At 40.6% G+C, this 17,646-nt stretch overlaps 1 protein-coding gene across 8 annotated transcripts in view; it reads right to left on the bottom strand.

Moving 5' to 3' along the window:
• zfyve28 (zinc finger, FYVE domain containing 28) overlaps positions 1-17,646 on the bottom strand; it is a 79,280-nt gene that overhangs the window by 43,094 nt on the left and 18,540 nt on the right. Inside the window, exon 2 of one of the 8 annotated variants that reach the window (XM_061968892.2) lies at positions 16,697-16,976. The exons of 6 other annotated variants lie outside the window; for them this stretch is intronic. In XM_061968892.2, coding sequence (XP_061824876.2) covers positions 16,697-16,732 — 36 coding nt within the window. In that variant the 5' untranslated portion in view covers positions 16,733-16,976. Of the gene's footprint in view, positions 1-16,696; positions 17,046-17,646 lie in introns of those variants that run through there. One more of the 8 variants, XM_061968891.2, reaches the window with a different exon arrangement.

Genomic DNA, 17,646 nt, shown 5'->3' on the forward strand with positions numbered 1-17,646 from the left:
AGCGTATCTTTTAAGCTAGCGTATGTTTAACCATGCCTGCACCCAAAAATACGCTGCGCCTTATTTATGCGTTAAATACAGAAATAGCACCCGTAACTGACACGGCACCTTTTAATACGGTGCGCCCTATGGTCGCGAAAATATGGTATAGTGGCTTCGATAACGGGAACCGGCTCTCAAAAAGGGATTCAAATCCATGGAATCGGTTCTTTTCTTATAGAAGCATCGGGAGAACCGGTTTTCGAACATCATCCCTAGGTGCAAGGGTAAACCAAATAATGACTGCAGAAAACTCCCTACGGTTGTGAAATTATTTTAAAACCAAGATTGATAACTGCACTTTGAAAAACTCACAGACTGACTGGTGCCAGCTCGCTATCTTAAATGCTAACATGAAGAAGGAACATCCATCCAATCATCCATTTCCTACCGCTTGTCCCTTTTGGGGTCGCGGGGGTGCTCGAGCCTATCCCAGCTGCACTCGGGCGGAAGGCAGGGTACACCCTGGACAAGTCGCCACCTCGTCGCAACATACCCCAATCTAGACTATTTAAACACAAAACTGTCTGAGCAACTAAGATATTAAATTATGCACATTGAAGCTGTGCTTTCATAGAACGTAATTATGATGGATGGATCTTTCCTCAGAGAAAAAAAGACGGAGGTGTTTATATGGTGCGTTGGAGGACCGTGGAACAGAGTAGGACACAATAACACATAATTATAACAGATTGTGTTTGTTACGGTCTATTCTTTTAAATCAATCTTAATGTGCTACAGTACAAACCAATATTTAAAACAATACAAATTTAGCCATTAAAACAGATAAAACTATCAGTAAAGCATAAGTGAAGTGAAATAATATTTCTACTGCGCTTTTTTCTCTGAAGACTCAAAGCGCTGTACTTAGTGAACCCATTATCTAAATCTTTAAGCTAAACCAGTGTGGGTGGCACTGGGAGCAGGTTGGCAAAGTGTCTTGCTCAAAGACACAACGGCAGTGATTAGGATAGCAGAAGCAGAAATCGAACCTGGAACCCTCAAGTTGCAAGCACAGTTGCTCTACCAACCGAGCCACGCCGCCCCCAAAAAAACCCAAGACATGCAAAGTAGTGGGTTTTCTAACATTGAAAACCCACTTGCAATACAGACTATTTATTTTAGTTATGTTTTATAAAATATAACTGTGGAGAGGGGCGTGGTTCACGCGTTCCCTGCGGGCGGGGTGTGTGCAGGGGCCGGCCATGAAGCGGCAGACAGGTGAGTGGATATCTCAGCTGGAACGAGTTATCTAATCACCTGTTCCTTTTATTAGCAGCGTCGGAGACCATGAGGGGGTGGTGTGGGCTGGAGAGCACGAGAGCGGCACCACGAGAGAGACGCTGAAAAGCGGAAAGAGACTTTGGGAGAAACAAAATAAAGTAATTGTAAACGCTGCATCGGAGGGTTGTGCTAGTTCCTGTGGTCCCAGACGAACCCAAACCTAGAGACATTGCTACAATAACTTTGTCAAAGTTATAAGTATTTTTTGAGCACATTCAACAATATAGCGATAATAATGATAACCATGATGATTTTGGTCACAATATCCGTGATATGAAATTGTTATATTGTGACATCCCTACTGTATTGTTACACATCTCAATACAATGTCTTCTATACCTGGAAGAAAGAGATGACCTATGGACACACTGTCTGTGGGCTAACCATCAGGACATCTACGCAACAGTAAGTAGCCCAAAGCTAATATTTTGAAATTACTCATACTGTACTGAATCACTGTTACAATTACCGGTAGAGCAGGACAAAGACCACTTACTCTACTACTGCTTTTGTTGTACACCATAGGCGAGCTTGTCCGCCAATTTAATAAGCAAGATACCTATACAGTGCACTTTAATTAATGTACTTGGTACACTGTTCAGCGTTTAATTACACATCTTGACAAACCAAAAAACCATTTGTCATTTTTCAAGATAACACAGACAGGTATGTGAGATATACAGTATATACTGTACGTTCTAGATTTTCAACACAGTGCCCAAGACGCCAATTGTGCACTCTGTATAGTTATACACAACACAGAGTAAAACTACCGTACTGTTTCTTCATATTATCTTTTTACTCATATTATTCAACATTTGAAAAAAAGGCTACATTTCATTACACAGTAAGTGTGAAATTTAATTATTGTTATATTCATTGAGTGCAGGTCTTGTTGTGAATGTAGTTTTTGAGATGCTCCGCAATAACCTTTATACAAACAGTTTCAAGACAACTTCAAAGATGCTTTATACAGTAGAACCTCTATCTACAAATTAGTAAAAAAAAACTACACACTTTGAAGACACTATAATGTATGTATGTGTATATATATATATATATATATATATATATATATATATATATATGTATATATATTAGGGGTGTGGGAAATAATTGATTCGAATTCGAATCGCAATGGTCACGTTGTGCGATTCAGAATCGATTCTCAGTTGTAAAAAAACGATTTTTTTAAAATGTATTCATTTATTTAAAAAATTTTTTTTTTTTTTTAATTAATCAATCCAACAAAACAATACACAGCAATACCATAACAATGCAATCCAATTCCAAAACCAAACCCGACCCAGCAACACTCAGAACTGCAATAAACAGAGCAATTGAGAGGAGACACAAACACGACACAGAACAAACCAAAAGTAGTGAAACAAAAATGAATATTATCAACAACAGTATCAATATTAGTTACAATTTCAACATAGCAGTGATTGAAAATCCCTCATTGACATTATCATTAGACATTTATAAAAATAAAAATAAATGAACAATAGTGTCACAGTGGCTTACACTTGCATCGCATCTCATAAGCTTGACAACACACTGTGTCCAATATTTTCACAAAGATAAAATAAGCCATATTTTTGGTTCATTTAATAGTTAAAACAAATTTACATTATTGCAATCAGTTGATAAAACATTGTCCTTTACAATTATAAAAGCTTTTTACAAAAATCTACTACTCTGATTGCATGTCAGCAGACTGGGGTAGATCCTGCTGAAATCCTATGTATTGAATGAATAGAGAATCGTTTTGAATCGGGAAAAAAATCGTTTTTGAATCGAGAATCGTGTTGAATTGAAAAAAAATATATATATATTTTGAATCGAATCGTGACCCCAAGAATCGATATTGAATCGAATCGTGGGACACCCTAAGATTCACAGCCCTAATATATATATATATATATATATATATATATATATATATATATATATATATACATACATATACATATACATATACATATACATATATATGTATGCAGTGTATTCAATTGAATACACTGCAAATAAAAGATACTTAATGTTCGAACTGGTAAACTTTGTTATTTTTTGCAAATATTACCTCATCTGGAATTTGATGCCTACAACATGTACAACATGTTTCAAAAAAGCTGGCACAAGTGGCAAAACATACTGAGAAAGTTGAGGAATGCTCATCAAACACTTATTTGGAACATCCCACAGGTGAACAGGCTTATTGGGAACAGGTGGGTGCTATGATTGGGTATAAAAGCAACTTCCATGAAATGCTCAGTCATTCACAAACAAGGATGGGGCGAGGGTCACCACTTTGTGAACAAATGCGTGAGCAAATTGTCAAACAGTTTAAGAACAACATTTCTCAACGAGCTATTGCAAGGAATTTAGGGATTTCACCATCTACGGTCTGTAATAGCATCAAAGGGTTAAGAGAATCTGGATAAATCACTCCACGTAAGCGGCAATACCCGTGATCTTTGATCCCTCAGGCGGTACTGCATCAAACACCGACATCAGTGTGTAAAGGATATCACCACATGGGCTCAGGAACACTTCAGAAAACCACTGTCAGTAACTACAGTTAGTCGCTACATCTGTAAGTGCAAGTTCAATACTGTACTATGCAAAGTGAAAGCCATTTATCAACAACATCCACAAACGACGCCGGCTTCACTGGGCCCGAGCTCATCTAAGATGGACTGATGGAAAGTGGAAAAGTGTTCTGTGGTCTGACGAGTGCACATTTGAAATTGTTTTTGGAAACTGTGGACGTTGTGTCCTCCGGACCAAAGAGGAAAAGAACCATCCGGACTGTTATAGGCTCAAAGTTCAAAAGCCAGCATCTGTGATGGTATGGGGGTGTTTTAGTGCCCAAGGCATGGGTAACTTACACATCTGTGAAGGCACCATTAATGCTGAAAGGTACATACAGGTTTTGGAGCAACATATGTTGCCATCCAAGCAACGTCTTTTTCATGGACGCCGCTGCTTATTTCAGCAAGACAATGCCAAGCCACATTCTGCACGTGTTGCACCAGCGTGGCTTCGTAGAAAAAGAGTGCGGTTACTAGACTGGCCCGCTTGTAGTCCAGACCTGTCTCCCATTGAAAATGTGTGGCGCATTATGAAGCGTAAATTACAACAACGGAGACCCCGGACTGTTGAACAACTTAAGCTGTACATCAAACAAGAATTGGAAAGAATTCCACCTGAAAAGCTTAAAAAATTGGTGTTGTTAAAAGGAAAGGCCATGTAACACAGTGGTAAAATGCCCCTGTGCCAACTTTTTTGCAATGCGTTGCTGCCATGAAATTCTAAGTTAATGATTATTTGCAAAAAAAAAATAAGTTTCTCAGTTCCAACAATAAATATCTTGTCTTTGTAGTGTATTCAATTGAATATTAGTTGAAAAGGATTTGCAAATCATTGTATTCTGTTTTAATTTACGATTTACACAACGTGCCAACTTCACTGGTTTTGGGTGTATATATATATATATATATATATATATATATATATATATATATATATATATATATATATTTATAAACACACACTGTATATATCAAACCAACATAACAAAAGGGGTAATAGCTCAACAATCTCTTTTTACAGCAAGCTAAAATGTCAACACTGAACACGCACACAAACACAAGTATCGTTGGTGCACTCAAAAACCAAAAAACAAAATCATTTACCTTGTGTCTGGGAACGTTTTTGGCATTGTTGAACACTCTGGGAGTTTAGGAGTGATAAAAAGAAGTCCAGGTAGTAGTGCTGTAATAAATGTCCGCTGTGGCATCTGGATTAATAAAGTATTTCTGATTCTGATTTCGATTTTACAGTCTCATCACAAATAAAGAATTGCTAAAGAACAAAGACGCCTTTGCTGATAAAATCCTCAAAATGAAGGCACCGCAAGCCGCAGGCTAACTACGCAGCTAAAATGTTAGCTCAGTGGTTGTTTAGCAACCCAAACCGATACAGCAAAACCATGAGTTTGGACACATCCAAAGCGTTTCTGATCACGCATAGTGATCTCTAAGACAGGCTGACCCAGCTCTGACCGGCTCATGGTGTGACAATTGTGGAAATAAACTCGTCAGAAGTGCCGCTAGTCTCAAAGCTTTTCGAAATGGCCACGCCGTTGTGTACTGGATGTAAACAGGATGTGACGTAGTGGGGCCCGCCTTTTCAAAATAGCCGTGCCTGCGGTTACAGGAAGTGAGGTTAACAGAATGGCAGCCACCATAGGGCATATTTGGCATGATGGAAAGGTTCGTGAAACGGGGTCCACTGTACTTTATATTTTAGTCGACAAAATTTACTGTAGATTTAGACGACAAAAGTATTGAGAAATTTAGTCGACTATAACTGAATTAAAACTAAATTTATTTGGATGACTAAAATATGACGAAAACTAAAATACATTTTTGTCAAAAGACTAAAACTAAATGAAAAACTGCTGACAAAATTAACAATGTATGGGAACTAGGGGTGTACCTGAATTTGTATTCAACCGTTTCGGTACGGGGGTTCCGGTTCGGTTCGGAGGTGTACCGAACAAGTTTCCACACGGACATATTAAGTAGCGTAACGCACGTTGTGTAAACAATGCACACCGAGGCACAACACACGGCATGCTAGCAGCTAACGGGCTACGATAGACTGACCATACGTCCTCTTTTCACCGGACATGTCCTCTTTTGCGGAGCTGTCAGGGCGGAGTTTCTTAAAGGCCTCAAATGTCCGGCATTTTGAGTTAGGGTTGCGTGTATTTTCAATGTACGTTCAGGGTTAAGAAGGGGTTAAAAACAAAACAAATTGTGCGCGCAGCAGCATTCGTGAGGGAGGGGCAGAGACAGAGAGAGCGAGAGACTTATGATAAACGCGCATGCGTCGTCAGGCTCTGCTTTTTATTCATAGATTTATCAGATTTAATTTTTTATTATCTATAGCTGGGGTGTCATAAGTGTGCCCCGGAGGCCATTTACGGCCCACAGCTAATGTTTTAAAGGCCCACGGCACATTCTAAAAACACTATTAAAATAAACAAAAATATAACAAAAGTGAAATAAAAAAGCTTAAAGCTTGAATGTAATGTTGACTAATAAAACAAAGCTGTTTTTTTTCCCTTTCAAACAGTCATTGCTCAAAACATAATACATCAAATATTCCACTAAGAAAAATATTTTTGGTGGAATATTTTGGAAATTTGGTAAATAAATAACCCAAAAATGTATATTGTTTTCTTACTGTACCGAAAATTAACCGAACCGTGACCTCTAAACCAAGGTACGTACCGAACTGAAATTTTTGTGTACCGTTACACCCCTAATGGGAACTGAAAGATTTTCCTTCTGTAAGATGTGGACAATAAAGATGAACAATGCACGCAGTGATATAGCTTTGATCCAGGGTGTACCCCGCCTTCCGCCCGATTGTAGCTGAGATAGGCTCCAGCGCCCCCCGCGACCCCGAAGGGACTAAGCGGTAGAAAATGGATGGATGGATGGATTTTTAAAGGGAATGTGGCAAAACTTGTATTGCACCACTTTAGGTAAAGTTAGCATTCCCACAGCAGCCATTTTTTTTCACAAGTCTGCACCTTTGACGAGAAATAGGACGAGAGCATGGTGTTCTTTGGTAAGCTACACACAAGTACTACGATACATACACCTTTGACGAGAAATAGGACGAAAGCATGGTGTTCTTTGGTAAGCTACACACAAGTACTACGATACACAAAAATAAAGAAGCTTGCAAGGGGGAAAAAGGAAGTCCTCCTGAGTGGGAACTTATCTGGAAATACCAATAGCTCTGCTTCATTTAAGGAAACATGCTGATACAACACTTCTCTATCACCAGGATAAAATAGTTAAATACTAAATGGCTTACTTAGTGTTGATGCAAAATAAAAACAATATGCCGCGTTCTGTCATAAATGTAACAATACTAATGGGTTGGGCACGAACACTTCCTTCCTATTTTTTACATTTCAGGACACTCTCCCAGTGCTCTTGTCATACTGGCCCATTTAATTACTTTTTGCTCACATTAAAGGAGAACAGGTTACTTAAAACCCGCAGATAATTATGTTAGTTCCAACCATGGCGGTGACTTGGCAGAAAAGATGCTGATGTAATAGTTCAGCACTTCAGAGGCAATTCCATTCATGGCTGTGACAATACTCTATGTGTGCACCATCACTTACAGAGTAATCCCAACAATAGGCCACAAAAACTATGCTGTGTCAAGACAAACGGCTGCATAGAAAAAAGCAGAAGGACAAGTAAGTTTATGCGGTCAAGAGAATGAGAGCTAAGAGCTAATTACCTTGCAGAAAATCAGGTTACTGTTAGTGGCTGCCAGTTCAAAGGGGAACTCGTACACTCCCAGAGTCTCACTTACTTGCATCAACTGACTTTTAGCTACAAAAGTGGGAACAAATTGGCACACTGTAATATTCGCAGTTCAATTTTTTAATTGTGATGGTTCCAGCCCCCTCGCAACTCCGAAAGGGACAAGCGGTAGAAATGGATGGATGGGTTTGTTTTGACCGCCTTTTAAATTTTTGCTACATTGTGAATTATTTTAAATTCATGGATACATGTGAATGACACAGTCTAATTGTAGTTGTTTTGTAGGGGACGGCGTGGCGCAGTGGGAGAGTGGCCGTGCGCAACCCAAGGGTCCCTGGTTCAATCCCCACCTAGTACCAACCTCGTCATGTCCGTTGTGTCCTGAGCAAGACACTTCACCCTTGCTCCTGATGGGTGCTGGTAGCGCCTTGCATGGCAGCTCCCTCCATCAGTGTGTGAATGTGTGTGTGAATGGGTAAATGTGGAAGTAGTGTTAAAGCGCTTTGAGTACCTTGAAGGTAGAAAAGCGCTATACAAGTACAACCCATTTTTGTTGTTTCACTTAATAAAATCTAACAACTCACTGCAAAATATTTTTGAGAGGAACTGAGAGGCAGAGCAGCACGGTGAAACGGTTAGTGCATGTGCCTCACAATACGAAGGTCCTGGGTTTGATCCCCGGGCTCGGGGTCTTTATGTGTGGAGTTTGCATGTTGTCCCCGTGACTGCGTGGGTTCCCTCCGGGATCTACGGCTTCCTCCCACCTCCAAAGACATGCACCTGGGGATAGGTTGATTGGCAACACTAAATTGGCCCTAGTGTGTGTATGAGAGTGTAAATGTTGTCTGTCTATCTGTGTTGGCCCGGCGATGAGGTTGTGACTTGTCCACGCTGACCCCGCCTTCCGCCCGGATGCGGGTGAAATAGGCTTCAGCACGCCCCGCGACCCCGAAAGGGACAAGCGGTAGAAAATGGATGGATGGATGGAGAGGCAGACAATACTTTTGATGTTATCTGCAGACTTTTTTAATTTTTTATTACTAATGATATAAAGACTTAAGCCAATTTTGAATTAAAAAAAAATATTCAAATATGGCTGTTTGAGATGTTTCTACCCACTGAGATGTGCTCAGGCGTCATTTCACGTTTTAAAACTATGCTTCAGTTCGATGATCGACTTTGTGGTTGTATCATCGGATTTGCAGCCTCATGTTTTGGACACACGGGTGAAGAGAGGGGCAGAGCTTTCTACCGATCACCACATGATGGTGAGGGAGGATGCCGAACAGACCTGTCAGGCCCAAACATATAGTGAGGGTCTGCTGGGAACGTCTGACAGAGTCTCCCCATCAGAGAGTTTCAATTCCCACCTCCGGAAGAACTTTGAACATGTTAAGAGGGAGGCGCTGGATATTGAGTCCGAGTGGACCATGTTCCGTGCCTCTATTGTCAAGGCAGCAGATCAGAGCTCTGGCCGCAAGGTGGTCGATGCCTGCAGTGACGGTAATCCCAGAACCCGCTGGTGGACACTTACGGTGAGGGATACCGTCAAGCTGAAGTCGGGTTCTTTTGGCTCATTTGACTCCGGAGGCAGTGGACAGGTACCAACAGGCCAAGCGGTGTGCGGCTTCGGCGGTTGTAGAGTCGAAAACTCGGACATGGGAGGAGTTCGAAAAAACCATTGAGAACAACTTCTAGACGGCTTCGAAGCGACTCTAGATCACCATCCGCTGCCTCAGGAGAGGGAAGCAGTGCACTGTCAAACTGTGTATAGTGGGGACGGTGTGCTGCTGATGTCGACTGGGGATGTTGTGGATCGGTGGAAGGAATACTTTGAAGACTTCCTCAATCCCACCTCCTTGTCTTCCAATGGGCAAGCAGTGCTGTGGACTCAGCAGTGAGAACTCCTATTTCTGGGGAAGAGGTTGCCAAGGTAGTTAAGAAGCTCCTCAGTGGCAGGGCACTGGGGGTGGATGAGATCCACCCGGAGTTCCTTAAGCTTTGGGGCTCTTGTGGTTGACCCAGACTCTGCAGCATTGCCTGGACATCGGGGGCGGTGCCTCTTAGATTGGCAGATCGGGCTGGCAATTCCTCTATTTAAAAAGGGGAACCGGAGCATGTGTTCCAATTATCGTGAGATCACACTCCTCAGCCTTCCCAGTAGGTCTATTCAGGTATACTGGAGAGGAGACTGCGTTGGATAGTCGAAGCTCAGACTCAGGAGGAGCAGTGTGGTTTTTGTCCTGGTCGTGGAACGGTGGATCAGCTTTTTATTCTCAGCAGGGTTCTTGAGGGTTCATGAGAGTTTGCCCCCCCAGTCTACATGTGTTTTGTAGACTTGGAGAAGGCATTCGACCGTGTCCCTCTGGAGATCCTGTGGATAGTGCTCAAAGAGTATGGGGTATCAGGCTGCCTGATTGTGGCGGTCGGCTCCTTGTATGATCAGTGTCCGAGCTTGGTTCACATTGCCGGCAGTAAGTCGGACCCGTTTCCAGTAAAGGTTGGACTCTGCCAGGGCTGCCCTTTGTCACCAATTCTGTTTACAACTTTTATGGACAGAATTTTAGGCGCAGTCAGGGCGTTGAGAGGATCCGGTTTGGTGGCTGCAGGATCAGGTCTCTGCTTTTTGCGGATGATGTGGTCCTGCTGGCTTCATCCCACCATGATCTTCAGCTCTCACTGGATCCGTTCGCAGCTGAGTGTGAACCAACTGGGATGAAAATCAGAACTTCTAAGTCCGAGTCCATGGTTCTCGCCCGGAAAAGGATGGAGTGCCATCTCCAGGTTGGGGAGAGATCCTGCCCCAAGTGGAGGAGTACAAGTACCTCTGGGTTTTGTTCACGAGTGAGGTTAAGAGTGGATCATGAGATCGACAGGCGGATCGGAGCAGAGTCTGCTGTGAAGCGGACCCTGTATCGATCCGTTGTGGTGGCTAAGCAAAGCGCTAAGCAAAGCTTTCAATTTGACAAGATCACGGGTACAAGCAGCCAAAATTAGTTTCCTCCGTCGGGTGGCGGGGCTCTCCCATAGAGATAGGGTGAGAAGCTGTCATTCGGGAGCTCAGAGTAAATCCGCTCCTCCACATCGAGAGACCGATGTGATGGTTTGGGCATCTGGTCAGAATGTCCCCCGAACGCCTCCCTGGTGTTTCGGGAGCGTACGACCGGTAGGGGACTACGGGGAAGACCCAGGACACGATGGAGAGACTATGTCTCCCAGCTGGCCCGGAAACACCTCGGGATCCCCCAGGAAGAGTTGGACAATATTAGTGTTTCTACTACAAGTCTTATTTTGGGGGAAAAGTTATTTTATTGATTTTTGAGAATGATAGGTTGATTGGCAACACTAAATTGGCCCTAGTGTGTGAATGTGAGTGTGAATGTTGTCTGTCTATTTGTGTTGGCCCTGTGATGAGGTGGCGACTTGTCCAGGGTGTACCCCGCCTTCCGCCCGATTGTAGCTGAGATAGGCTCCAGTGCCCCCCGCGTCCCCGAAGGGAACAAGCGGTATAAAATGGAAGGATGGATGGATTTAAAATGTTACATTTTCAATAGCTTTAAGACTGTACAATACGTCTTCTCAAAAATCACAAGATTTATAGATAGTGTCTAGTTCTTTCAACTAAGGCTGGGCGATGTATCGATATACTCGATATATCGCGGGTTTGTCTCTATGCGATATAGAAAATGACTATATCATGATATTACTTTTAGCTGCAGGCATTACACTACAGGCTCTTCTCACTCTTTCTAGTCTCTCCTTCTCACAGCGACATAAACAAGCGCACCTTCTTACATACGTCACATACGTATACGCCCTCGCGGAGGAGAGAGGTAGCAGCATGGGTAACGTTAGCTGTGGTGCGAGTGGTAATACGAGAGAAAGAAGGTGCAAATCTGGTAACAAATGAAGGAAGAATGAATTCCCAAGAAAAACAGCACTGGGTCCATCGTCTGGCGGTGGTTTGGCGTCAAGTGGGAATATGTCAAACAGACAACCGTCATTTGTCAAGTGTGGAGCAAAAGCGTTGCTACAAAAAGTAGCATTACTGCTAATTTGTAGCATCATTTGAAAAGTCACCTGCTAGAGAATGAAGAGTGCTTACTCCGCATGTCAACATCTCCGTTCGGTGCCACACCAACAAAATGCCAAGGCAACCATTTCCACATCAACACCGTATGAAAAAAAAATACGACATAAGGAGATAACGTCCGCCGGAACCTACCACATAGCGAAGGACATACACTATTTGATTTCCTATTATGCAGCTCATTTTTATTTGACAGTTATTGAAATATCTTGTGTGACATCATGCACAAAAGTGCACTTTATTTGTTTTAAACTATTGTAGTGGCGTTCTTTACAAAAAGTGCACTTTAATTTAGTGTTGTTTTGATTTGTCATCTTAGTGACATCATGCACAAAAGTGCACTAATAGCTTGTTTTAAAATGTCTGACAATCTTGCACTTTCTGTTTTGAAATGACATGAATGTTTGTGCCACTGCTTAATAACTGTTTAATAAATACAGTTTTGGTCATTTGACTTAGTTGTGGTTTCCTTCTCTGCATGAAAGTTTAAAATGAGCATATATTAATGCAGTATGAACAAGAATGTTTTAATGTAGACACATAGAATCATCATACTGCTGTGATTATATGTATCAAGTGTTCATTCAAGACTAAAGCAAAATATTGAGATATATATCGTGTATCGCGATATAGCATAAAAATATCGAGATATTAAAAAAAGGCGATATTGCCCAGCCCTACTTTCAACTACAATTCTTATTTTGGAGAAAAATTACTGATTTTGAGAAATATTTATAATTTTCAATTTTCAATAGCTTTAAGACTGTGCAATATACAGTATATTCTCAAAAATCATATGACTTATTGTCTAGTTCTTTCTACTAAAAGGTCTTATTTTGGGGGAAAAATATTTTACTGATTTTTGAGAAAAAATGTAAACATTTTATTTTTAATAGCTTTAAGACTATACACTATATCATCCAAAAAAACATATGACCTATACAGGGTCTCTAGTTGTTTGTACTACAAATCTTATTTTGGGGAAAAACATTTTACTGATTTCTGAGAAGTATTTAAAATGTTCAATTTTCAATAGCTTTGAGATTATACAATATATCATTTCAAAAAACATATTAGTTGCTGAGCTATGCAATAACGTTTTAAGTCACTTCCGCTATGCACCGTAATGAAAATATTTGTCCGAAACTGAAAACTGAAACGTCACGTCATGTTAGCTAGTTTGTGTTAGCCATCGTATCATGCCATATCTTCCTCAGTAAAAAGTTAGTATTTGTAAAAAAAAGGGGGGTGGGGGAAAAAAATGTTTTGTTTATGGTTTCTGTAGGACAAACATGACACAAAAATCCCTAATTGTTAGAAATCCCACTGTTTATATTAAACATGCTTTACTAATGAAAGAATTTGGTGAGCGCCGTTTTTTCCTACTAATTGTGGCGGTCCTTGAACTCACCGTAGTTTGTTTACATGTACAATTTTTTCCGACTTTGCCACAGAAAGACGTGTTACTCCTTCTTTGTCTCATTTTGTCCACCAAACTTTTCATGCTATGCGTGAATGCACAAACATGAGCTTTGTTGGTGTTGTTGACTTGTTGGTGTGCTAATCACGCATATTTGGTCAGCGCATAACTGCAAGCCAATTGATGTTAACATGCTATTTAGGCGAGCGGTATATACATATTGCATCATTATGACTCGTTTGTAGGCATATTTGAGCTCATTGGCAGAGGGGTTAGTGCATCTGCCTCACAATACAAAGGTCCTGAGTAGTCTTGGGTTCAATCCCGGGCTCGGGATCTTTCTGTGTGGAGTTTGCATGTTCTCCCCGTGACTGCGTGGGTTCCCTCCGGGTACTCCGGCTTCCTCCCACCTCCAAAAACATGCACCTGGGAATAGGTTGATTGGCAACACTAAATGGTCCCTAGTGTGTGGATGTGAGTGTGAATGTTGTCTGTCTATCTGTGTTGGCCCTGCGATGAGGTGGCGACTTGTCCAGGGTGTACCCCGCCTTCCGCCCGATTGTAGCTGAGATAGGCTCCAGTGTCCCCCGCGACCCCAAAGGGAATAAGCGGTAGAAAATGGATGGATGGATGGATTTCCTTTACTTATTTCCTCTGTGTATTTAATTTATATTTGCATGTCTCATGACACATTATCTGTATGTTATGGGTGCATATCTGATAGTTTTTTGTGTGCCACGTTGTCCCAGACCACAGCAAACATTACCCAGCTCGCAAAGATTGTAATAAATCCATTAGAAGAAGACAGACTGCCGTTTCCTTTAACTTGGACACACACTTGGCCATTCTAAGCCAGTAATTTCCAGGAGTTATTTTACCCTCAGAGAAGCCTACATTTTACAATGTTGTAAAAATGTGTAGAATAAATAAATTTTAACATTTCTGTCAACAAAGATTTGTGTTAGACTGCGACACATAGTAATTTTGATAGTAGGCTAACATAGCTAATATAGAGACTTATGTGTTAGATTCCATCCATCCATCCATTTTTCGGGGTCGCGGGGGGTACTGGAGCCTATCTCAGCTGCATTCGGGCAGAAGGCGGGGTACACCCTGGACCAGTTGCCACCTCATCGCAGGGCCAACACAGATAGACAGACAACATTCACACTCAAATTCACACACTAGGGACAATTTAGTGTTGCCAATCAACCTATCCCCAGGTGCATGTCTTTGGAGGTGGGAAGAAGCCGGAGTATTCATTTAATACTTATGTAAGGCTTTTAATTTTGTGCGGCTCAAGACAGATTGTTTTTGTATTGTTGATCCAATATGGCTCAATATTTTGGGTTGCCGACCCCTGTCCTATATGGTCTTCATGCAAATGCTCAGCGATAATCTTTGTGCATCTATTCTTCAGAAGAGGGAATATTGGAATAATGTACAGTCCAAGTATTGCACAGGATCATTTTCAATAGGAGTTACTCACACAGTGGTCACTATAAATAGCATGAGTACAGAATTACTGTCAAGCAGTTAACCACATAGATCATTCATAATCAACCTCTGGCAAACAAACACACTGCTTTTACTCTGGGAAAAACTAAATATATATTGAAGATACGGCATATGTAGAGTATATATCGATCTACCTTCTCCATACTTATACAGTTTGTTGCTTAATGTGCATTTCCTACACCTAAAAAGTTTTGAAAAATAAGTCCCTCATCTTATCAAAAGTGCTGCAGCTAGCATATTTTAGGCCCTTTATTTATAACAAGGCAGCCAAGCCTTCAATACCACTTGCATGATTTGAAGAATTACAGCATATCCAATACTACTTGACTGCAAGCGGCAATGACTGGACCTGGGAGTTGCTGATTTAGCAGCACATTTACCTTTCCCAACCATCAGTGTAGTCAGATTTAAGGCATCATCAGCTGCAGTATTAAAATCCAGCAAAAAAACAACAACCATTACTCATTCAAGCAATGACAAAGTAGTGGTCACTGACTTTATGATTAAGAGGCAAAAGCTGCATGTACACCAACCAACCGCAACATTGTCACCAACATACATTGTCATACCAAAAGCTTTTTAATATATTTTGGTTACCTTCGCTTAATGAGGCAAAATATTGCATACAGCTGTGCAGCATTGTACACGGCTGAAAACTACAGTCACAATATTAATAAACATATTGTTAGGCGAATGATTCGCTGACAGTGCCAATCTAAACTGGAAATTGTTATCTTTGTAAAGGTAGACTTAATACAGCTCTTGTAGTGGCTCTCATTAGGCTGTTCAAGTGACAATGACTATTTTGAAATTTGAATGCTTTTATTATTGAGTTTGACAGGTGGGTTCTTTCTATGAACGCTATTTGTGCATAGAATAATATACCAATTAATTTGTCAAATTAATCATGAAAATGTATTGTAGTTTTTAAAATATTGAAATATTTTGAATGAAAATACATTTTTCTATTTTTTTTTAAACATTGATAAAAAAAAATACTTTTTTTTCTCGCAAAAATACTTTTACAAAATACTAGTATACATATGTCTTTTGTTCAACAATAACTTCTACAGTACCTCTAATCTGCTTGTTATTCAGAAATAAATAGAAGAATTAGGTGCAGTATGGTATGTTTTAAAAATGCCTAAAAAGTTACATTAGGAACATTCCATGTTTACATTTACACAGTTTAACAAGTCCAAAAGGGTGCAAGAAGCAATGTTGTTTTATCCATCACCTTCTATACTGACACTTTTAGTCAATAAAAAATTGTTACCTCCTGTGTTTGTCACCTTTTTATTTGGCCAAAAAAATTGATTGGGTAAAAGACAATTTTGATCAAATAAAAATAAAGATGTTGAAGGAATATAACTAAAAATAATTAATAAAATAATTAACAAGATTAAAAATGAATGTATAGACTCCAGTGGCCATTCTTAATAAGGTATTTACATAATAACTTACATTGATGTACTTTTGGAGGAAAAATACTAGGAAAACATTTCTAAAATAATATTTAAACAATTAAATTAACTATTAAATATTGTTGTTCTTGGCGTCATAATCTTTAAGAGAATCAACTTTGCCTTGTTTATTGTAAACATGACTTAAAACTTGATATGACCATAAATTAACTGCACTGCCTGATAATGATGACTATTTATAGTTATTGCAAATATTTGAAAAGACAATCACTGATACTATGGTGACAATAAAGCAAGTGGAGAACGGCATGCCATAGCGTTGTGACATGAAGTGTATTTCTTTGTGTAGCTCTTAACAAAAGGGGTAAATAAACAGAAGGGGAGGGGGCACTGGCTGCCAGCATGTCAACATCAGGATCACACCGGCTAACGTTAGCAGATGTGTGACATAGACAAGGGAGGCAGCCAGCAACACTGCTGCTAGCTTCCACCGGGAATACAATGTTAAAAAACTAAATGACGGCATGACATGGCAAGTAAATCCAAGATAGCTTACCTTTGGCTTGTAGAGCCACTTTCGGAAGCGGTTCATCACCACCTTCCTCGTCTTATCTTCTCCGGTGGTACCTGTGTTGTCTGACAGCCTTGCTCGGCTGCTAAGCTAGCTAGCAGCGGTGGCTAGTTAAAACAAAAAAAAACACACTAACGCAATGTAAGATAACTTGTCCTATAGGTAACAACACAATGTCCAAGCATAGACTACGAAGGATATTCGGAGTTATTTCCGCATTTCCAGATTTGCTGTCAGTCTCCCCGGTCCGGCCACTTCCGAAGTCCTGAGCGCACAGAAAGAGAAGAGCTACTACTGCGCCGTCCACTGGATGACAGTCACGTTGACAACATTCACCTCCCACTTTCTCAGGAAGTGATGCGTTCATGGACCGCCCGCAAAACATCGCAATGCACACAACAGACACGTTGTTATGACAGGGCAGAATTAGTTTTGAGGGATATATCGTTGGTTTTGAATAAGAATCATATACCTATTGGCATAAACTGATTTTAGATTAATGCATACGCAACACCGAGAGGGACAAGCGGTAGAAAATGGATGTATGGATGGGCATTTGTTACACGTTTTGGTCGTGTATTGGTGATCCAGAGCTACGTGTAATTACTTAAAAAATAAATGTTTTTGAGAACAATGACACAATTATAATGTACATGTTCAATGGAAAGCAGATTACGGTAATCAGATTTCTACATTGTGAGACCATACCGCCTAAAACATGTTTTCATGTGCTTTCACTAATCAGCTTTTCCCTGCTAAAGCCCCGTAAACGTGAAGTGAACGGACCTAGCTTTACCACAACTAAAATAAGAGCGAATGGTCCGATTTTAATAATACATTACTTCAAGATTTGACATTTAGGTCTGTGATTTCCTTTCGAAACAAAAATTTCCAGTGGACTTGGAAGGCAGCACATGGATTTCGCTTACGTCACA

The sequence above is a fragment of the Nerophis lumbriciformis genome, linkage group LG08 (genome assembly GCF_033978685.3).
Source record: "Nerophis lumbriciformis linkage group LG08, RoL_Nlum_v2.1, whole genome shotgun sequence".
NCBI classification, from domain to species: Eukaryota; Metazoa; Chordata; class Actinopteri; order Syngnathiformes; family Syngnathidae; genus Nerophis; species Nerophis lumbriciformis.